The sequence below is a fragment of the Heptranchias perlo genome, chromosome 25 (assembly GCF_035084215.1).
Source record: "Heptranchias perlo isolate sHepPer1 chromosome 25, sHepPer1.hap1, whole genome shotgun sequence".
Taxonomy (NCBI): domain Eukaryota; kingdom Metazoa; phylum Chordata; class Chondrichthyes; order Hexanchiformes; family Hexanchidae; genus Heptranchias; species Heptranchias perlo.
Genome location: NC_090349.1, coordinates 9,921,352 through 9,936,083, shown reverse-complemented (window position 1 = coordinate 9,936,083; position 14,732 = coordinate 9,921,352). Strand labels below are relative to the sequence as shown.

Here is a 14,732-nt window from a genome sequence, read left to right as displayed (position 1 = left end):
CTCATGTTGCTATGACGTGTGCCCTCTGTGGTTACATTTTCGAAGGTGGAATGCAACTGAGCTCCCATTGAAGATACTTCAGATGGCTGTGGTGGGTGCCATCAAGCATGGACCGGGGCAATCTGGCCGAGCTGGCTGTAAGGCACTAACAAGAGTACTGGCAGGGGAGCAGGCATACTGTTGTCTTTAGAGAGGATCTTAGGTGCTTCTCCTTTTAAGCCAAGATTTTCTCTCCTGACATGGCACCTCATTACACCTGTACGAGACAGAGTGCCGGAGTGAAGTGATGATCTGGAAGTCCCTGCCAACAGCGGCCCGCAGAGCCAAGCTATGTTGACTGTCAGAGCTGACAGCAGAGGCTGCATCATAGTTTGCCCCACTGTCATGTTCATGGAGCTGGCACCTGTGGCGTCCTATCCCCCTGCCCTAGCTTCTGCACACTTGTGTCCGATGATTCACCACCTGAAGACTCTTACTTTAATCGATTCTCTAAAATGTGTGTAGTGCCAGTCTCTGTGCTCGTGGTCAGATTGAGTAACACTGCATCTTCAGGAACACTGGCCTGCTCTTCCTAAAGTAGTACTGGGGTCATAATATTTTCAGCACCTGAAATGAAAGAGAGGGACAAGGGTTACTTTTTAGTGTGAAGGGAGAGCAGAGAGAGATGAGAAGCTTCTGAAAGCAATTGAAGTTTGCCATGCAATGTGTGCAGGGTAAGTTGGAAGTAAGAAGGAAATAGGAGAAGGGGTGAAGAAATCCTGCACGACATCTCCTCCGGCACTGCCACTCGCCATGAACATATCTTCCCACTGTCCTTGAAGGACAGCACATTTTTCTTGAGAGGGGAAATGGTGTACAGGCGGGCCTGGCCTCCCATGGTCGTTGCCTCCTGCCTCATGTTTGGCACGAGTTTCTCTTGCTAGAAAGAAGTGCGTTTGTGACAGCCTTGTGAGCTGCTTTGAGAATATGTCTTTCATGAATGAATAGTGCAGATGCTGTGTGCAATATGTGGGCTGTTCGGAAGTGAGGCTTGCAATAGTGATGAGATTAGGAAGTGCAGAGTGTGAGTAGGAAGAGAAGGAGATGGAGTGAAATGTGATGCAGTGATTGTAAAGAATTGAAGGAACCGGCTGAGTGTAGTGTTGGAAGTGGTTTTTCTGCAGCTGTGAGGAGAGAATCATCGAGGTGAATGGTAAGATTTTGATCATTGATAATTCTAATGAAGTTATAGAACCTTTTCTGGCAATAAAGCCATGTCTTTGGAGCTAAGATCCTTGCATTGGTTTCCTCATCAACCTCTTCCCATTGGCGGAAGAGGTATTGCGTCAAAGACTCTCTCTCCCCTTCCCCCTCCCTCGCCCCCAACCCCCCTCACCCCTCAGGATACAGGATTTGACACCTGCACCAGGCCCTCCAAAGCTCTACCAGAGAACCTGGGAGCTGTATCTGTACCTGTTGTAGCCATTTCTCGTTATTGTGAAGTTTCCCTGAGCTCTCATTGCAGCCAGAGTGCACCTCCCCTTTAAGACATGTTGGCTGCCTCAAAGTGGCACCAAAGACGTTAGGCTTCACCTCTCCCGCACACTAAAACAGACGGGCAGCCAATAGACAGTGTGGATTGCCCTGTGTTAGCAGATTTTTCCGTTACTGTCTGGCAACAAAATTATTGTTAATCCTTCAACAACAACTTCTGCTTGTTTCTCGCCTGAGTGGTTATTAAACAACAAGCTTTAATAGATTGACTCACAACGGTATTAAAGTTATACTACAACTGTCTTCAGATTACATTAAATGTCAAACAATTAATACAACCTAGTTTGCCCGAGGAATCAGATTGATCAAATCTGACGTCTGTGGCGGCCTGGGGTGGACGACTTCTGACTGTCCTCTTGGGACCTATAACCTTTGGGAGGGAGCATGCCCTATCTTTATGCTATTTGGCAGTGTTGTTCTGCATGTAAGCATCTCTGGTCTGATCGCCGAGTCGTAAGTCATCGCACCGTGCTGAAACCACATTAGCTACTGAAGATAAGATGTTTTACATAATGTAACTAAAGACCACAGCTCTCATCTCTGTTTACAAACTGTTTGCTTCTTTGAGGAATGCATGGCCTATCTTATTTGAGGACAGCCCCCCTATTTGGCCTTACACGGCCTCACTAATGTCGGTTTCTTAGCAATTCAAGGTGGTGGGGGTGGGTCGGGGGAGGAGCACTGGCATACTTGAACTACTGGGAAGATGCATGTCATCAGCGAGATTCGTAGGTAAGGCACAGTTGATCTACCTCATAAATTTGTGTGGGATGGTTGTGTTAAATACGCTATTATACAAATTTTAAAGAGTGAAAGGGTAGGGTTGCGTTCCCGTAGCATTTCGAGTTGTTGTAAGTGCAACATAAAATATCACGCAAAACAGCTAGTCGGTAAGACTCTTATGGTATTTGTTGATGGTATGGGGCATTGTCATAGATTTCACCGACTTAGCTAGAGTGAGGAGTTTCCGATTACAAGCTTGTGTTAGGTCCATGCACAGTGGAGAGTTGCAGAGCAGCAGGTTGGACCTTCAAATTAATTTGGAATTTGCCTGTCCTGCGAGTCTGTAATAGGAGGCAAGTGGGACGGAAGGAGGTGCAGCTAAATGACCACATCCAAAGGATTGGGGAACGGCAGAGAAAGAACTCAAACCTGTGGCACAGTTCAAGTTTAAAGAGCTACTTTATAGAATCATAGAATCATAGAAGTTTACAACATGGAAACAGGCCCTTCGGCCCAACATGTCCATGTCGCCCAGTTTATACCACTTAGCTTGTCCCAATTGCCTGCACTTGGCCCATATCCCTCAATACCCATCTTACCCATGTAACTGTCCAAATGCTTTTTAAAAGACAAAATTGTACTCGCCTCTACTACTGCCTCTGGCAGCTCGTTCCAGACACTCACCACCCTTTGAGTGAAAAAATTGCCCCTCTGGACCCTTTTGTATCTCTCCCCTCTCACCTTAAATCCATGCACCCTCGTTATAGACTCCCCTACCTTTGGGAAAAGATTTTGACTATCTCCCTTATCTATGCCCCTCATTATTTTATAGACTTCTATAAGATCACCCCTTAACCTCCTACGCTCCAGGGAAAAAAGTCTCAGTCTATCCAACCTCTCCCTATAAGTCAAACCATCAAGTCCCGGTAGCATCCTAGTAAATCTTTTCTGCACTCTTTCTAGTTTAATAATATCATTTCTATAATAGGGTGACCAGAACTGTACACAGTATTCCAAGTGTGGCCTTACTAATGTCTTGTACAACTTCAACAAGACATCCCAACTCCTGTATTCAATGTTCTGACCAATGAAACCAAGCATGCCGAATGCCTTCTTCACCACCCTATCCACCTGTGACTCCACTTTCAAGGAGCTATGAACCTGTACTCCTAGATCTCTTTGTTCTATAACTCTCCCCAACGCCCTACCATTAACGGAGTAGGTCCTGGCCCGATTCGATCTACCAAAATGCATTACCTCACATTTATCTAAATTAAACTCCATCTGCCATTCATCGGCCCACTGGCCCAATTTATCAAGATCCCGTTGCAATCCTAGATAACCTTCTTCACTGTCCACAATGCCACCAATCTTGGTGTCATCTGCAAACTTACTAACCATGCCTCCTAAATTCTCATCCAAATCATTAATATAAATAACAAATAACAGCGGACCCAGCACCGATCCCTGAGGCACACCGCTGGTCACAGGCCTCCAGTTTGAAAAACAACCCTCTACACCCACCCTCTGTCTTCTGTCGTCAATCCAATTTTGTATCCAATTGGCTACCTCACCTTGGATCCCGTGAGATTTAACCTTATGTAACAACCTACCATGCGGTACCTTGTCAAAGGCTTTGCTAAAGTCCATGTAGACCACTTCTACTGCACAGCCCTCATCTATCTTCTTGGTTACCCCTTCAAAAAACTCAATCAAATTCGTGAGACATGATTTCCCCCTCACAAAACCATGCTGACTGTTCCTAATCAGTCCCTGCTTCTCCAAATGCCTGTAGATCCTGTCTCTCAGAATAACCTCTAACAACTTACCCACTACAGATATCAGGCTCATCGGTCTGTAGTTCCCAGGCTTTTCCCTGCCGCCCTTCTTAAACAAAGGCACAACATTTGCTACCCTCCAATCTTCAGGCACCTCACCTGTAGCTGTCGATGATTCAAATATCTCTGCTAGGGGACCCGCAATTTCCTACGACACATGCTCTTGTCTGCTTAGAGATGGTCCGAAAATAGTTCAACACCATACCTTGTCCCGGGCTAGGCTTAAAATTACCATGTCTGCTGTCATGTGGCCCATGGAATCCTGATCCATTGGATGATCGCCAGGCAGGATGGCCTGTCACGCACAGTGTACATGGAACCTCCAAGTAAGGCACTGGGTTGGAATGCATTGGACCTTTCAATAATGAAGCATGATGTGACAAAAATAAAATATCTTTCTCTGTAAAATTATCCATTGATTTCTTAATTCCTGGTCAATGTACGCAAAGGGTTAATATTGAATACTGTTAGCTGTGTCTGACCTTACCTCAGCTCATCTGCCACTGAAGTCCTCAAATATGCGATCGTCACCTCCAGACTCAATGACTTCACTCTCCTGGATGGCCTCCCATCCTCCACCCTCCATAAACTTCGGCTCACCCAAAACTCTTGCTTTAATTCTTTTTTAAAAATTCCTCCACAAGCCTCGCCCTTCTCTAATTCTGTAACCTCCTCGAGCCTTACAATCCCCTCTAGCTCCCTATTCCTCTGACTCTCGCCTCTGATGCATCCCACTTTCCCATTACCCCACCTTGGTGGCTGTGCCTTTAGCCTCCGAAGTCCCACTCCCTGGAAATCCTCAACAAACCCCTCCGCTTTGGCACCTCACTTTCTCCTCTTTCAAGACCCTCCTTGAAACTCACCTCTTTGACTAAGCTTCTTAATCTCTCCTTTTTGGCTCAGTGTCCATTTTTCCATCATGCCCCCATGAAGTGCCTTGGGATATTTATCTATTTTATTGGCGCTATATAAATGCAAGTTATTGTTGTGATATATTACAGTTCCAGATAAGAACGGTATCACTCAGAAGCTATTTACATTTTGTTCTGTTCAACTCCAGTGCAGCTCTAACAACACTCAAGAAGCTCGACACCATCCAGGACAAAGCAGCCCGCTTGATTGGCACCCCATTCACCACCCGAAACATTCACTCCCTTCACCACCGGCGCACTGTGGCTGCAGTGTGTACCATCCAAAGAACATAAGAACATAAGAAATAGGAGCAGGAGTCGGCCAATCGGCCCCTCGAGCCTGCTCCGCCATTCAATAAGATCATGGCTGATCTGATCCTAACCTCAAATCTAAATTCATGTCCAATTTCCTGCCCGCTCCCCGTAACCCCTAATTCTCTTTACTTCTAGGAAACTGTCTATTTCTGTTTTAAATTTATTTAATGATGTAGCTTCCACAGCTTCCTGGGGCAGCAAATTCCACAAACCTACTACCCTCTGAGTGAAGAAGTTTCTCCTCATCTCAGTTTTGAAAGAGCAGCCCCATATTCTAAGATTATGCCCCCTAGTTCTAGTTTAAAGGATGCACTGCAGCAACTCGCCAAGGCTTCTTCAACAGCACCTCCCAAACCCGCGCCCTCTACCACCTAGAAGGACAAGAGCAGCAGGCACATGGGAACAACACCACCTGCACGTTCCCCTCCAAGTCACATACCATCCCGACTTGGAAATATATCGCCGTTCCTTCATCCTGGCTGGGTCAAAATCCTGGAACTCCCTTCCTAACAGCACTGTGGGCGAACCTTCACCACATGGACTGCAGCGGTTCAAGAAGGCGGCTCACCACCACCTTCTTAAGGGCAGTTCGGGATGGGCAATAAATGCTGGCCTCGCCAGCGACGCACACACCCCATGAACGAATTAATAAAAACTGGGTCAGCCGAACACAATGGCCAGGTACAGGCAGACAGACCGAAAAAAATGTTTTAAACTTGTATTGGCAGAAGCATTTGTGTGAACTAAAATCCTACCTAATGACAACCTGTGAATGCTGTCAGTCTAATATAATTAGAGATATTTGGTTTTTAATGCTCTTTGTTTCGTATAGCTTCAAAGGATGTTAAATATATATGAGGCTGGCTTTTTCTCAGAAGCCGGTTATGGAGTTTAAAGCGAGCATCCAGACTGCCGCACTGGAAAAGACTTGGAGGAGGACTGGGAATGTGTAAACTGCTGTATGTATCAATGCTGAGTACTGTACAATTATCTGTTTAACGTTAAATAAATTTGCCTGTTAGTTTACAGTCTGAGCTAATTTCAGATCAATGTATTTTCATCGGCCCACAAACGGATTAGGAGGTCACGCCAGTACTGGTACAAGGCTGCTTTGGTTAATCCCTGGCTCACATTGCAGTTTCCTAGATATTGGGTAGATAAAGACACACCCAGTTTCCTAGAGGAAGGCAGATCCGCTGTTGGGTGTCGTCATTGGCAATCCACAATTCCGTCCATGTAGCTCTCAACAGTGCCATACAAAATCACTGTGTGACTTCTCCCCTCCCGGGATACCACGCAACGTTAACATATGTAAGCTGACTGAACTTGATATATAAACTTGGTGTAAAAATGTCTATTCGCCTGCTTTGTCGATTGATTTCCTCAGTCGTTTACACATTTTAAAAGCAAACTGTGGAAAATAAAAGGTTATAACAGAAGAATGCACGTCAAGGCCAGTGAGATTGGACAATTATCCCTAAACCAATTAGATCAACCGAACAGTTATAAGCCTCGTCCTATCTGTGTTCGACATGCCGCATAATTACGTAGGAGTATCCGTAAATCAGCTCACGTGGGCCTGTGAAGTGTGGCATTGGTGGCCTCAGGTTCAGCTCTTGTGAACGTTGGGTGTCGCTCAAGCACCCTATTGACACTATGGGTTGTCACTTCCTCTGGTCACTATGTTTAAGGGATGCTCAGTACAATGGTGAAGATTTCCCTTGTTCAGTATTTCCAGAAAAAGGAAATAATTCGACACAAACATTTGCGACCAGAGCAATTCTCACGCAAGGTGTTAATGTATTGTGCGTAACTTTACAAACCATAAATTAAGCTATTTGTAGCGACATTGTAAATGTATCAGTGAAGATTTCATCAGCTCCGTAATTTCCAGTAAATTCTAAGCAGGTTCTAAATGAGATTCATTTCTGATTTCTCTGAAAAATAAAAACGTACAGAACTTTCAACCTAATGTTGCTACAAAAAGACGACCAAGGGAATTATTACCCTCCCGTATTCTAAACCAACGTCATAGCAGTATCTCTACTGCACTAATGTGGCATTTATAATTTCCAAAAGTCTTTTGGGTCTCTGGGAGAGATTGTCAATGTCGTTATAATTTGTCTTGTCATGGTCTACTTTTGCTGTTGATTCAGCTCACTAACGAGTGCACCAAACAACTCCTAACACGGTACAAGTCATATGCTTCGGGTCAGCAGAGAGCATACGTTGATCCCTTCAGGTTGGGCGGGATTCAAACTCGGATCGATCAATTATTTTTAGGGAAATGTCGGTTATTTCAGCTGCTCTCATAAATTGCGCCGCTGAGTGTGATAATCTACATGTTGGAATAATGATTGTGGAGGCATGAAATGTCAGCGCGTGTCTGCAGAATAGTCAATCAATTATTCACTCATGTTTGATCGTTGTTTTAAAATTGTTGAAAATGATGCTGTTTTGACATACCCGTCCCTTGGTGTGAACGAAGTCAACGCTCAACGCTGTATGCAGAAACAACTGAACTTCCAAATTTCAAGGGATACTTTGAATATATGGTCGCATGTGTGAAAGAAGGCAAGTGCGAACTTTCCGAAATTGTTCCCCTAAATCCCAAATACACCCCCCTGCGCGCTGTTCCACCTCCTTAACTCTTCATTGTGTTCAAATCCAAACTCTTCTCACGCTCTCCTCTAATTCAATCTTTCTGAGGACCCCTAAGCTATTCAACATCATTCCGCCCACAGCCTTTCCTCTCTATTGCAAACTTCAGGCTTCCGAAACCCAAGCCTGGAGTCACCTAATCGCTCCCCCCGATTTCACCGCAGCTTTTCTTTTGCTGTATTCAAACATCCCCGTGTTGTATTCTATGAGCATTATGCAAATAGTAGTCAGCCGAGTACCTGGGATCCAACAGCGCCGTGTTACGTGGAGGGAGATTTGCATGAATAATTAATACGCAGTGACGTTCTAATGTTTGAAACTTCTTAAGGATGTTCAGAAAGAGCCCAGAACCACGTTCATGTCAGGAAACATTTTGCTTCTGACCGTCACCGAAACCTTCACCATGACTGAATGGGTTCGAGTTCTCGCCGCATTGATGCTCTGTCTCCACAGTAAGTACACGGCTTAACCTTCAATATTGGTGTTTTTTACATTGCCCTGATTTTTTGTTATTTTTTGTGTTGAACAGATCAGAATATTCAGAATTTCCCAGTGTGACTGATCAATAACTTGTTATTTCACCAGGTACAAACGCAGATCCAGTCCTGAATCAGGAAACGTCCATCTCAACCACCCCGGGCAAAACCGTCAAGATCACCTGTACCCTGTCCGGAGGCAATATCGGCAGCTTATTCGCGAGCTGGTACTGGCAAAAACCCGGCAGTGCCCCTGTGTTTGTTTGGTATGAGAGCTCCGGTACAGCTTCAGGGATTCCAGATCGTTTCACCGGATCTGTGGACTCGTCGACCAACAAGATGCATTTAACCATCACCAACGTACAATCCGAGGACGCCGCAGATTATTACTGTGGTGTGGGGAGCAGCAGTATCGATAGATTCATTTTTGGGAGAGGAACCAAGCTGAATCTGGGCAGTAAGTAAATTATTCGTAATGTGCAAGTTGGGATTTGTCAGCTACCAGTTTTCGATTTTTGGTTTAATTTTTTTAGTCGAAATTCTTGGTTCAAAACATATCAGTGTCCGACTCTCTCGTGGTGATTACAGCGACAATCACTATTTCTCTATTCCGTATCCAAAGCGCTCACCAAACTGTCCCCTAACATTGGCAACATTACGGAAGAAATACCAAAAATCATATATTAAAATAATTTGTTTGGTAGATTGAGGTCGTTTAAATCAAGTTGCGCAGAGTCTGCGAGTAATAATCATTAACACTGATCGGTTTTCTGCACACAGTAATAATCATCAATGATTAGCCGGATGTCTAATTTTTAACAAGTCACGGGCTCATTATCTTCCTATCAGATCAATTTTGTGCGAATGAAGTCTCGGAATAGGTTTTCAGATTTTTGTACCTACTTTTGTACTCACTCCGTTGCGCTTTGCTGCGGGTTCTGTGATTTGCGGAAGTGAGAGGCGTAATATTACAGAAAATGCGGATACTCTATTGCTATTTTAACTTGGTTATTCGTCTGCATCATGATGAAATTGGCTAACATAAGATATAACAGAGCAAAAATCTTCGATTATATTATCAGCTGTACGATTAAGAATTTATCTCTGCTGCAAATCCCAGTCCAAACCAGTGTAAAGGGAGTTCACTGTCAGACTCTAGGCGTTTAAACAATAATTTAAAGTGACAGGAAAACCTGCTCAATAATCCTACGGGACTCCAGACATTTCAGTATCAGAAACTTCAGCCAAACTCAGAGTGCTGCAGGGAGATTTTACTGTAATAATGGGGGTTGGTGGCTCTTGTTTGGACTACTCACAATTTCAGTCTCCAAAGAAAGGAGGGCGAAGTTGTCGGTTCCAAGGCGAAAGATTCAGAATAGCAAGAGATTGTTAAACCGACCCAGGCGAACCTGGGACAGGCTAGACGCGCCGCTATAGCTGACACGACACCCCAATACCAAAACCATTTGTAGCGGCCCAGCCTCTAATTCTCTGATTGAAAAAATAATATTGTTTCAACCTTTTCTTCCGTGCCTTTCATTACATAAACCATTTTACCGAGGTTTGTCATTGGCAGCTGGAGCTTGTAACTCGTAGTCGGTGCGAACTGTCATTTAAAGAGAGAGGAGATTGTGACATTCCGTCTTCAACATTCTTACACTGGGTTATATTTCATTGTTACTATCATTGGGATATTTCTATTTAATAATGAAAAAGAAAAGAAAGAACAAACATGCATTGAAATAGCGCCTACCACGGCCTCAGGACGTCTCAAAGCGCTTCACAGCCAAGGAAGTACTTTTGAAGTATAGTCACTCTTGTAATGTTAGCAATTGGCGGCAGCCAATTTGAGCACAGCAAGATCCCACATGCAGCAGTCGGATAATGACCAGATCATCTGCTTTAGTGGTGTTGGTTGAGGGATAACTACTGGCAGGGACATTTTGGGCATTATTACTTTCACGTTGAGGTTATTGTTGGGATATTATTATATAATATAGATATAATTTTTACCAGTAACATACCTTACTTGTTGGAAACTGTTTCTCTTCAGTGAAAAAGTATCTCTTGTGACACTCTGACCCCAGAGATGTCTCCAAACTGCGTATTTAGATTGTGGTCTATTTATCCCGACAGTCTTTTAAAGTTTTACACAAGATAGTCACCGTCGGACAGGGGAGAGAAACCTCGTGGAAACGATGAGCCGAGCAGAGCGGCCGTGGCAGTGATTGTACAGAAATCCAAATATTAGTCGAAAATGTACCACTTCCGTCAAAAGTAGTGCAAACTGGAGACAGAAGCAAACAATCGAGATTAACATTCAATCGATTAGAATCGAGCGTTTTCAGCTGATTATTACAGTATCTTCCTAGTCAACATTGGTTCCAATATTTTCCCCAATTTCTGATTTATTGCTTTTTACGTTTCATTTAAATCATCAGCAATGTCTGTGACAGATTGCATCCGACATTTGAATGCAATAATGTGTCCCAGTGTTATTTTTATGTTTTTATTACTTTCTAACCCCTTTCTTTCACAAATGTGATTTCAAGTCCTTGGAGAGGGCGCAGAGATTTACTGGAATGGTACAAGGGATGAGGGATTTCAGTTATGTCGAGAAACTGGGATTGTTTTCCTTAGAGCAGAGAATGTTAAGGGGGGATATAACAGAGGTGTTCAAAATTTGAAGGGTTTTGATAGAGTAGATAGGGAGAAAACGATTTCACTGGCAAGCAGGTCGATAACCAAAGGACACAGATTGAAGATAATTGACAAAAGAACCAAGGAAGGTGAGGAGGATTTTTTTACACCGCCAGCTGGTATGGTCTGAAATGAACTACCTGAAAGGGTGGTGGAAGCAGATTCAACAGCATCGTTCAAAAGGGAATTGGATATATACTTGAAAAGGAAACAATTGCAGTGCTTTGGGAACAGAGCAAGGGAGTGGGATTAATTGGATGGATCTTTAAAAGAAGCGTCACAGGCACAATGGGCCTAGTGGCCTCCTTCTGTGCTGTAAGATTCTATGAAATGTGGAAATATTCTTAGTGACGTGTTAAACTTTAATGGGAAAAGGAAATGGCACAAAAATTGAAAGGAATATGTCTTTGAAGGGTGCCATTAAATTCATATTATAGTGTATTCAATGAGATTAGATTGTATTTCATTTAAATAATTTTATTTTTCCTTTCCATTTACGAAAAATAGGAAAACATTCTCAGGTTCTATATTTTCTATAACTGCGGGCTCCTGTCATTGTACAATTGATGCTAATGAGGTTCCGTTGTGTTACATTCCTCATACCGTTGTAGAGTATATCCGAATTTTAAACGATTTGAAGAAATGAAAACATTGATTACGGCTTTTTATGTCAATTAAGATTGGATCTTCTTTCATTTGTCTTTATTTTTCAGATCCGCGGGCCCCCTCCGTATCCGTCCTTCCGCCTTCATTGGATCAAATAACGGAAAAGAACAAGGCGACCCTGGTGTGTTTGGTGAGCGGTTTTAACCCGGGCGCTGTGGAGATTGAGTGGACTGTCGATGGCAGTGTCAGAGGGAATGATGTTGAGACCAGTCGGGTCCAGCAGGAGACGGACAACACGTTCAGTGTGAGCAGTTATCTGACTCTGGCAGCCTCAGACTGGAACTCACACGAGCTTTACTCCTGCCTGGTTAAACATGAAACTCAGACAAACCCGCTTCAAACAAGTATCGCGAGATCCAGCTGTATCTGATTCAAGAATCTTATGTATTGATCTGTTATACATTCTGTTTAAAAATAAATTCAGGATTCAGATATTACCTGTTTGATTTCAAGTGGAACATTTCAAATTACAACAACAGATGTGCAGTTTGCCCGCGTTAACCCGCTGGCGGTTACAAATGCCGCAGTTTCATCATAGAATCATAACATTAGCACAGAAGAAAGCCACTCGGCCCATCATGCCAGTGCCTGCTCTTGGTTCGAGCTATCCTTTTAGCCCCACTCGCCTGCTCTTTCCCCGTAGCCCTGTTTTCCCTTCATGTATTTTTCCAATTTCCTTTTGAAAGTTACTATTGAATCAGCTTCCCATATCCTTTCAGGCAGTGCATCATCATATCGCCTCTGGTTCATTTGCTAATCACCTTAAATCCGGTTACCGACGCTCCTGCCACTGGAAACAGTTTCTCCTCATTTACTGTAACAGCACTGTTCACCTCTAGTAAATCTTCTCTTATTCTTCACTGCTCTAAGGAGAACAAACCCAGCGTCTCCAGTCTCTCCACAAAACTGAAGTCCCTCATTCCTTGTACCATTCAAGTAAATCTCTTCTGAACCCGCCCAAGGACCTTGACGTCCTTCCTAAAGTGTGGTGCCCAGAACTGAACACAGTACTCCAGCTGAAGCCTAACCAATGTTTTATAAAGATTTAGCAGAACTTTCTTGTTTTTCTCAACTTCTCTTCTCAACTTGTTCCGCCACCTTCAAAGGTTTGTGTACACACACCCCAAGTCTCTCTGTTCTTCCAACCCCTTTAAAATTGTACCATTTACTTTATATTACCTCTCCCCATTCTTCCGACCAAAATATATCACATCACACTACTTTTTCATCTGCCATGTGCCTGCCTATTTCACCAATCTGTCCATGTCTTCCTGAAGTCTGTTGCTATCCGCCTAATTGTTTATTACATTTCCAAGTTACGTGTAATCTGCAAACTTTGAAATGATACCCTCTATACTCAAGTCCAGGCATTAATACATGTCAAAAACAGCAGTGGTTCGAATACGGACCACTGGGGAACACCACTGTATATTTCCCTCCAATCTGCAAAGCAACCGTTCATCACTACTTCTGTCCCTTAATCAATGTTGTATCCACGCTGCCTCTGTCCCTTTAATCCCATGAGCTTTAATTTTGCTGATAAGTCTATTATGTGGCAATGTATCAAAGGCCTTTTTAAAGCCCAAAAACACATCAACCACACTACCCTCATCAATCCTTACCGTCAATAAAATGACTCTTCCAATCTCCAGCAACTGATGATTGAGGTCTTCTTTGTGACGTTCTGCACATTTTATGTAAAGTCAGTGAAATCAGTCTGATCAGTGAGATTACAGACACGATGGATATCTGTTAGTTGGGAATTTCGTGAAATAAATCGTACAGTATATTTTTTTGGACCAGATTTCTTAAAATTCTATCGGTGTGGGGAACCGGCTGAACTGTGTGTCCGTGTGTTTCTGACAATAATTGAAAGAACATTGTGCAAGTTTTACGAAATCATCTGTTGACAAAAAATCAGGACCAAAATGTGACGGCCTCCGCTTTGAGTGTCCAGGTCCTTTCGCGCTGCAATTTCTGACTTTGCAAGATTTTATTTTTCAATCCGGTTCGATTCCTTTTATCGTTGTTCAGCGATCCTTCACACTGAAGCAGGTGCTGCGGGCAGCAACTCAGACCGGAAGTAATTTCAACAACAACTTGAATTTATATAGAACCTTTAACGTAGTAAAACGCCTTAATTCGCTTCACAGGAGCATTAGCAAACAAAATTTGTCACCAAGCTACACCCCGATATAAGAGTGGAGGCGGGAAGGCAGCAGGGGAGGGGGGGTGGTGATTGGGCGGTGATTGAGCCCAATAAAATATGTCCGTTTCCCACGTGATCGCAGGTCAATTGGTGCCACTTAACGTGACTTCCCGGTTTGCCGTCCAAAAGTTGCACAGCGGGCGGTCTGCGCACCCCCATCACAGGCTCTCAGCTGGAGAGCTCTATTTAAAGGGGTGGTCCTCGAATGGCTGCTCCTGGAGCAAACACACACAAACCACAATGGAGCAGCACAGGGGAAAGACTGCTCCAAGGAGGGAGGAGGGAGGAGTAGGGGGAGGAGTAGGGGGAGGAGGAGGAGGAGGAGGAACGAGGAAGAGGAAGAACGAGGAACGAGGAACGAGGAGGAGGGACGAGGAACGAGGAGGAGGGACGAGGAGGGACGAGGAACGAGGAGGAGGGAGGAGGAGGGACGAGGAGGCGGGACGAGGAATGAGGAGGAGGGACGAGGAGGAGGAACGAAGAGGAGGGACGAGGAGGAGGGACGAGGAACGGGGCCGAGGAACGAGGAGGAGGGACGAGGAACGAGGAGGAGGGATGAGGAGGGACGAGGAACGAGGAGGAGGGACAAGGAGGGACGACAAACCTGGACGAGGGACGAGGAACGAGGAGGAGGGACGAGAAGGGAGCAAGAGGGAGGAGGAGGGACGAGGAACGAGGAGGGACGAGGAGGAGGGACAAG

General features: G+C 44.3%; 1 protein-coding gene across 1 annotated transcript; it reads left to right on the top strand.

Annotated features, from left to right (window-relative positions):
- Positions 1-8,322: 8,322 nt before the first annotated feature.
- On the top strand, positions 8,323-12,260 carry LOC137341992 (immunoglobulin lambda-1 light chain-like). The gene is made up of 3 exons (XM_068005563.1): positions 8,323-8,433; positions 8,567-8,914; positions 11,871-12,260. Exons 1-3 carry the CDS (start codon positions 8,340-8,342, stop codon positions 12,191-12,193), a joined length of 765 nt encoding a protein of 254 aa, XP_067861664.1. The 5' UTR covers positions 8,323-8,339; the 3' UTR covers positions 12,194-12,260.
- The last annotated feature ends 2,472 nt before the right edge of the window (positions 12,261-14,732 follow it).

What these genes read in the sequence shown, in the direction of transcription:
- LOC137341992 (XM_068005563.1), top strand. Translation starts at nt 8,340, where the DNA reads ATGTCAGGAAACATTTTGCTTCTGACCGTCACCGAAACCTTCACCATG. An exon ending in ATTGATGCTCTGTCTCCACA is followed by an intron (nt 8,434 to 8,566) that starts GTAAGTACACGG and finishes TTATTTCACCAG; the next exon opens with GTACAAACGCAGATCCAGTC. An exon ending in AACCAAGCTGAATCTGGGCA is followed by an intron (nt 8,915 to 11,870) that starts GTAAGTAAATTA and finishes TTTATTTTTCAG; the next exon opens with ATCCGCGGGCCCCCTCCGTA.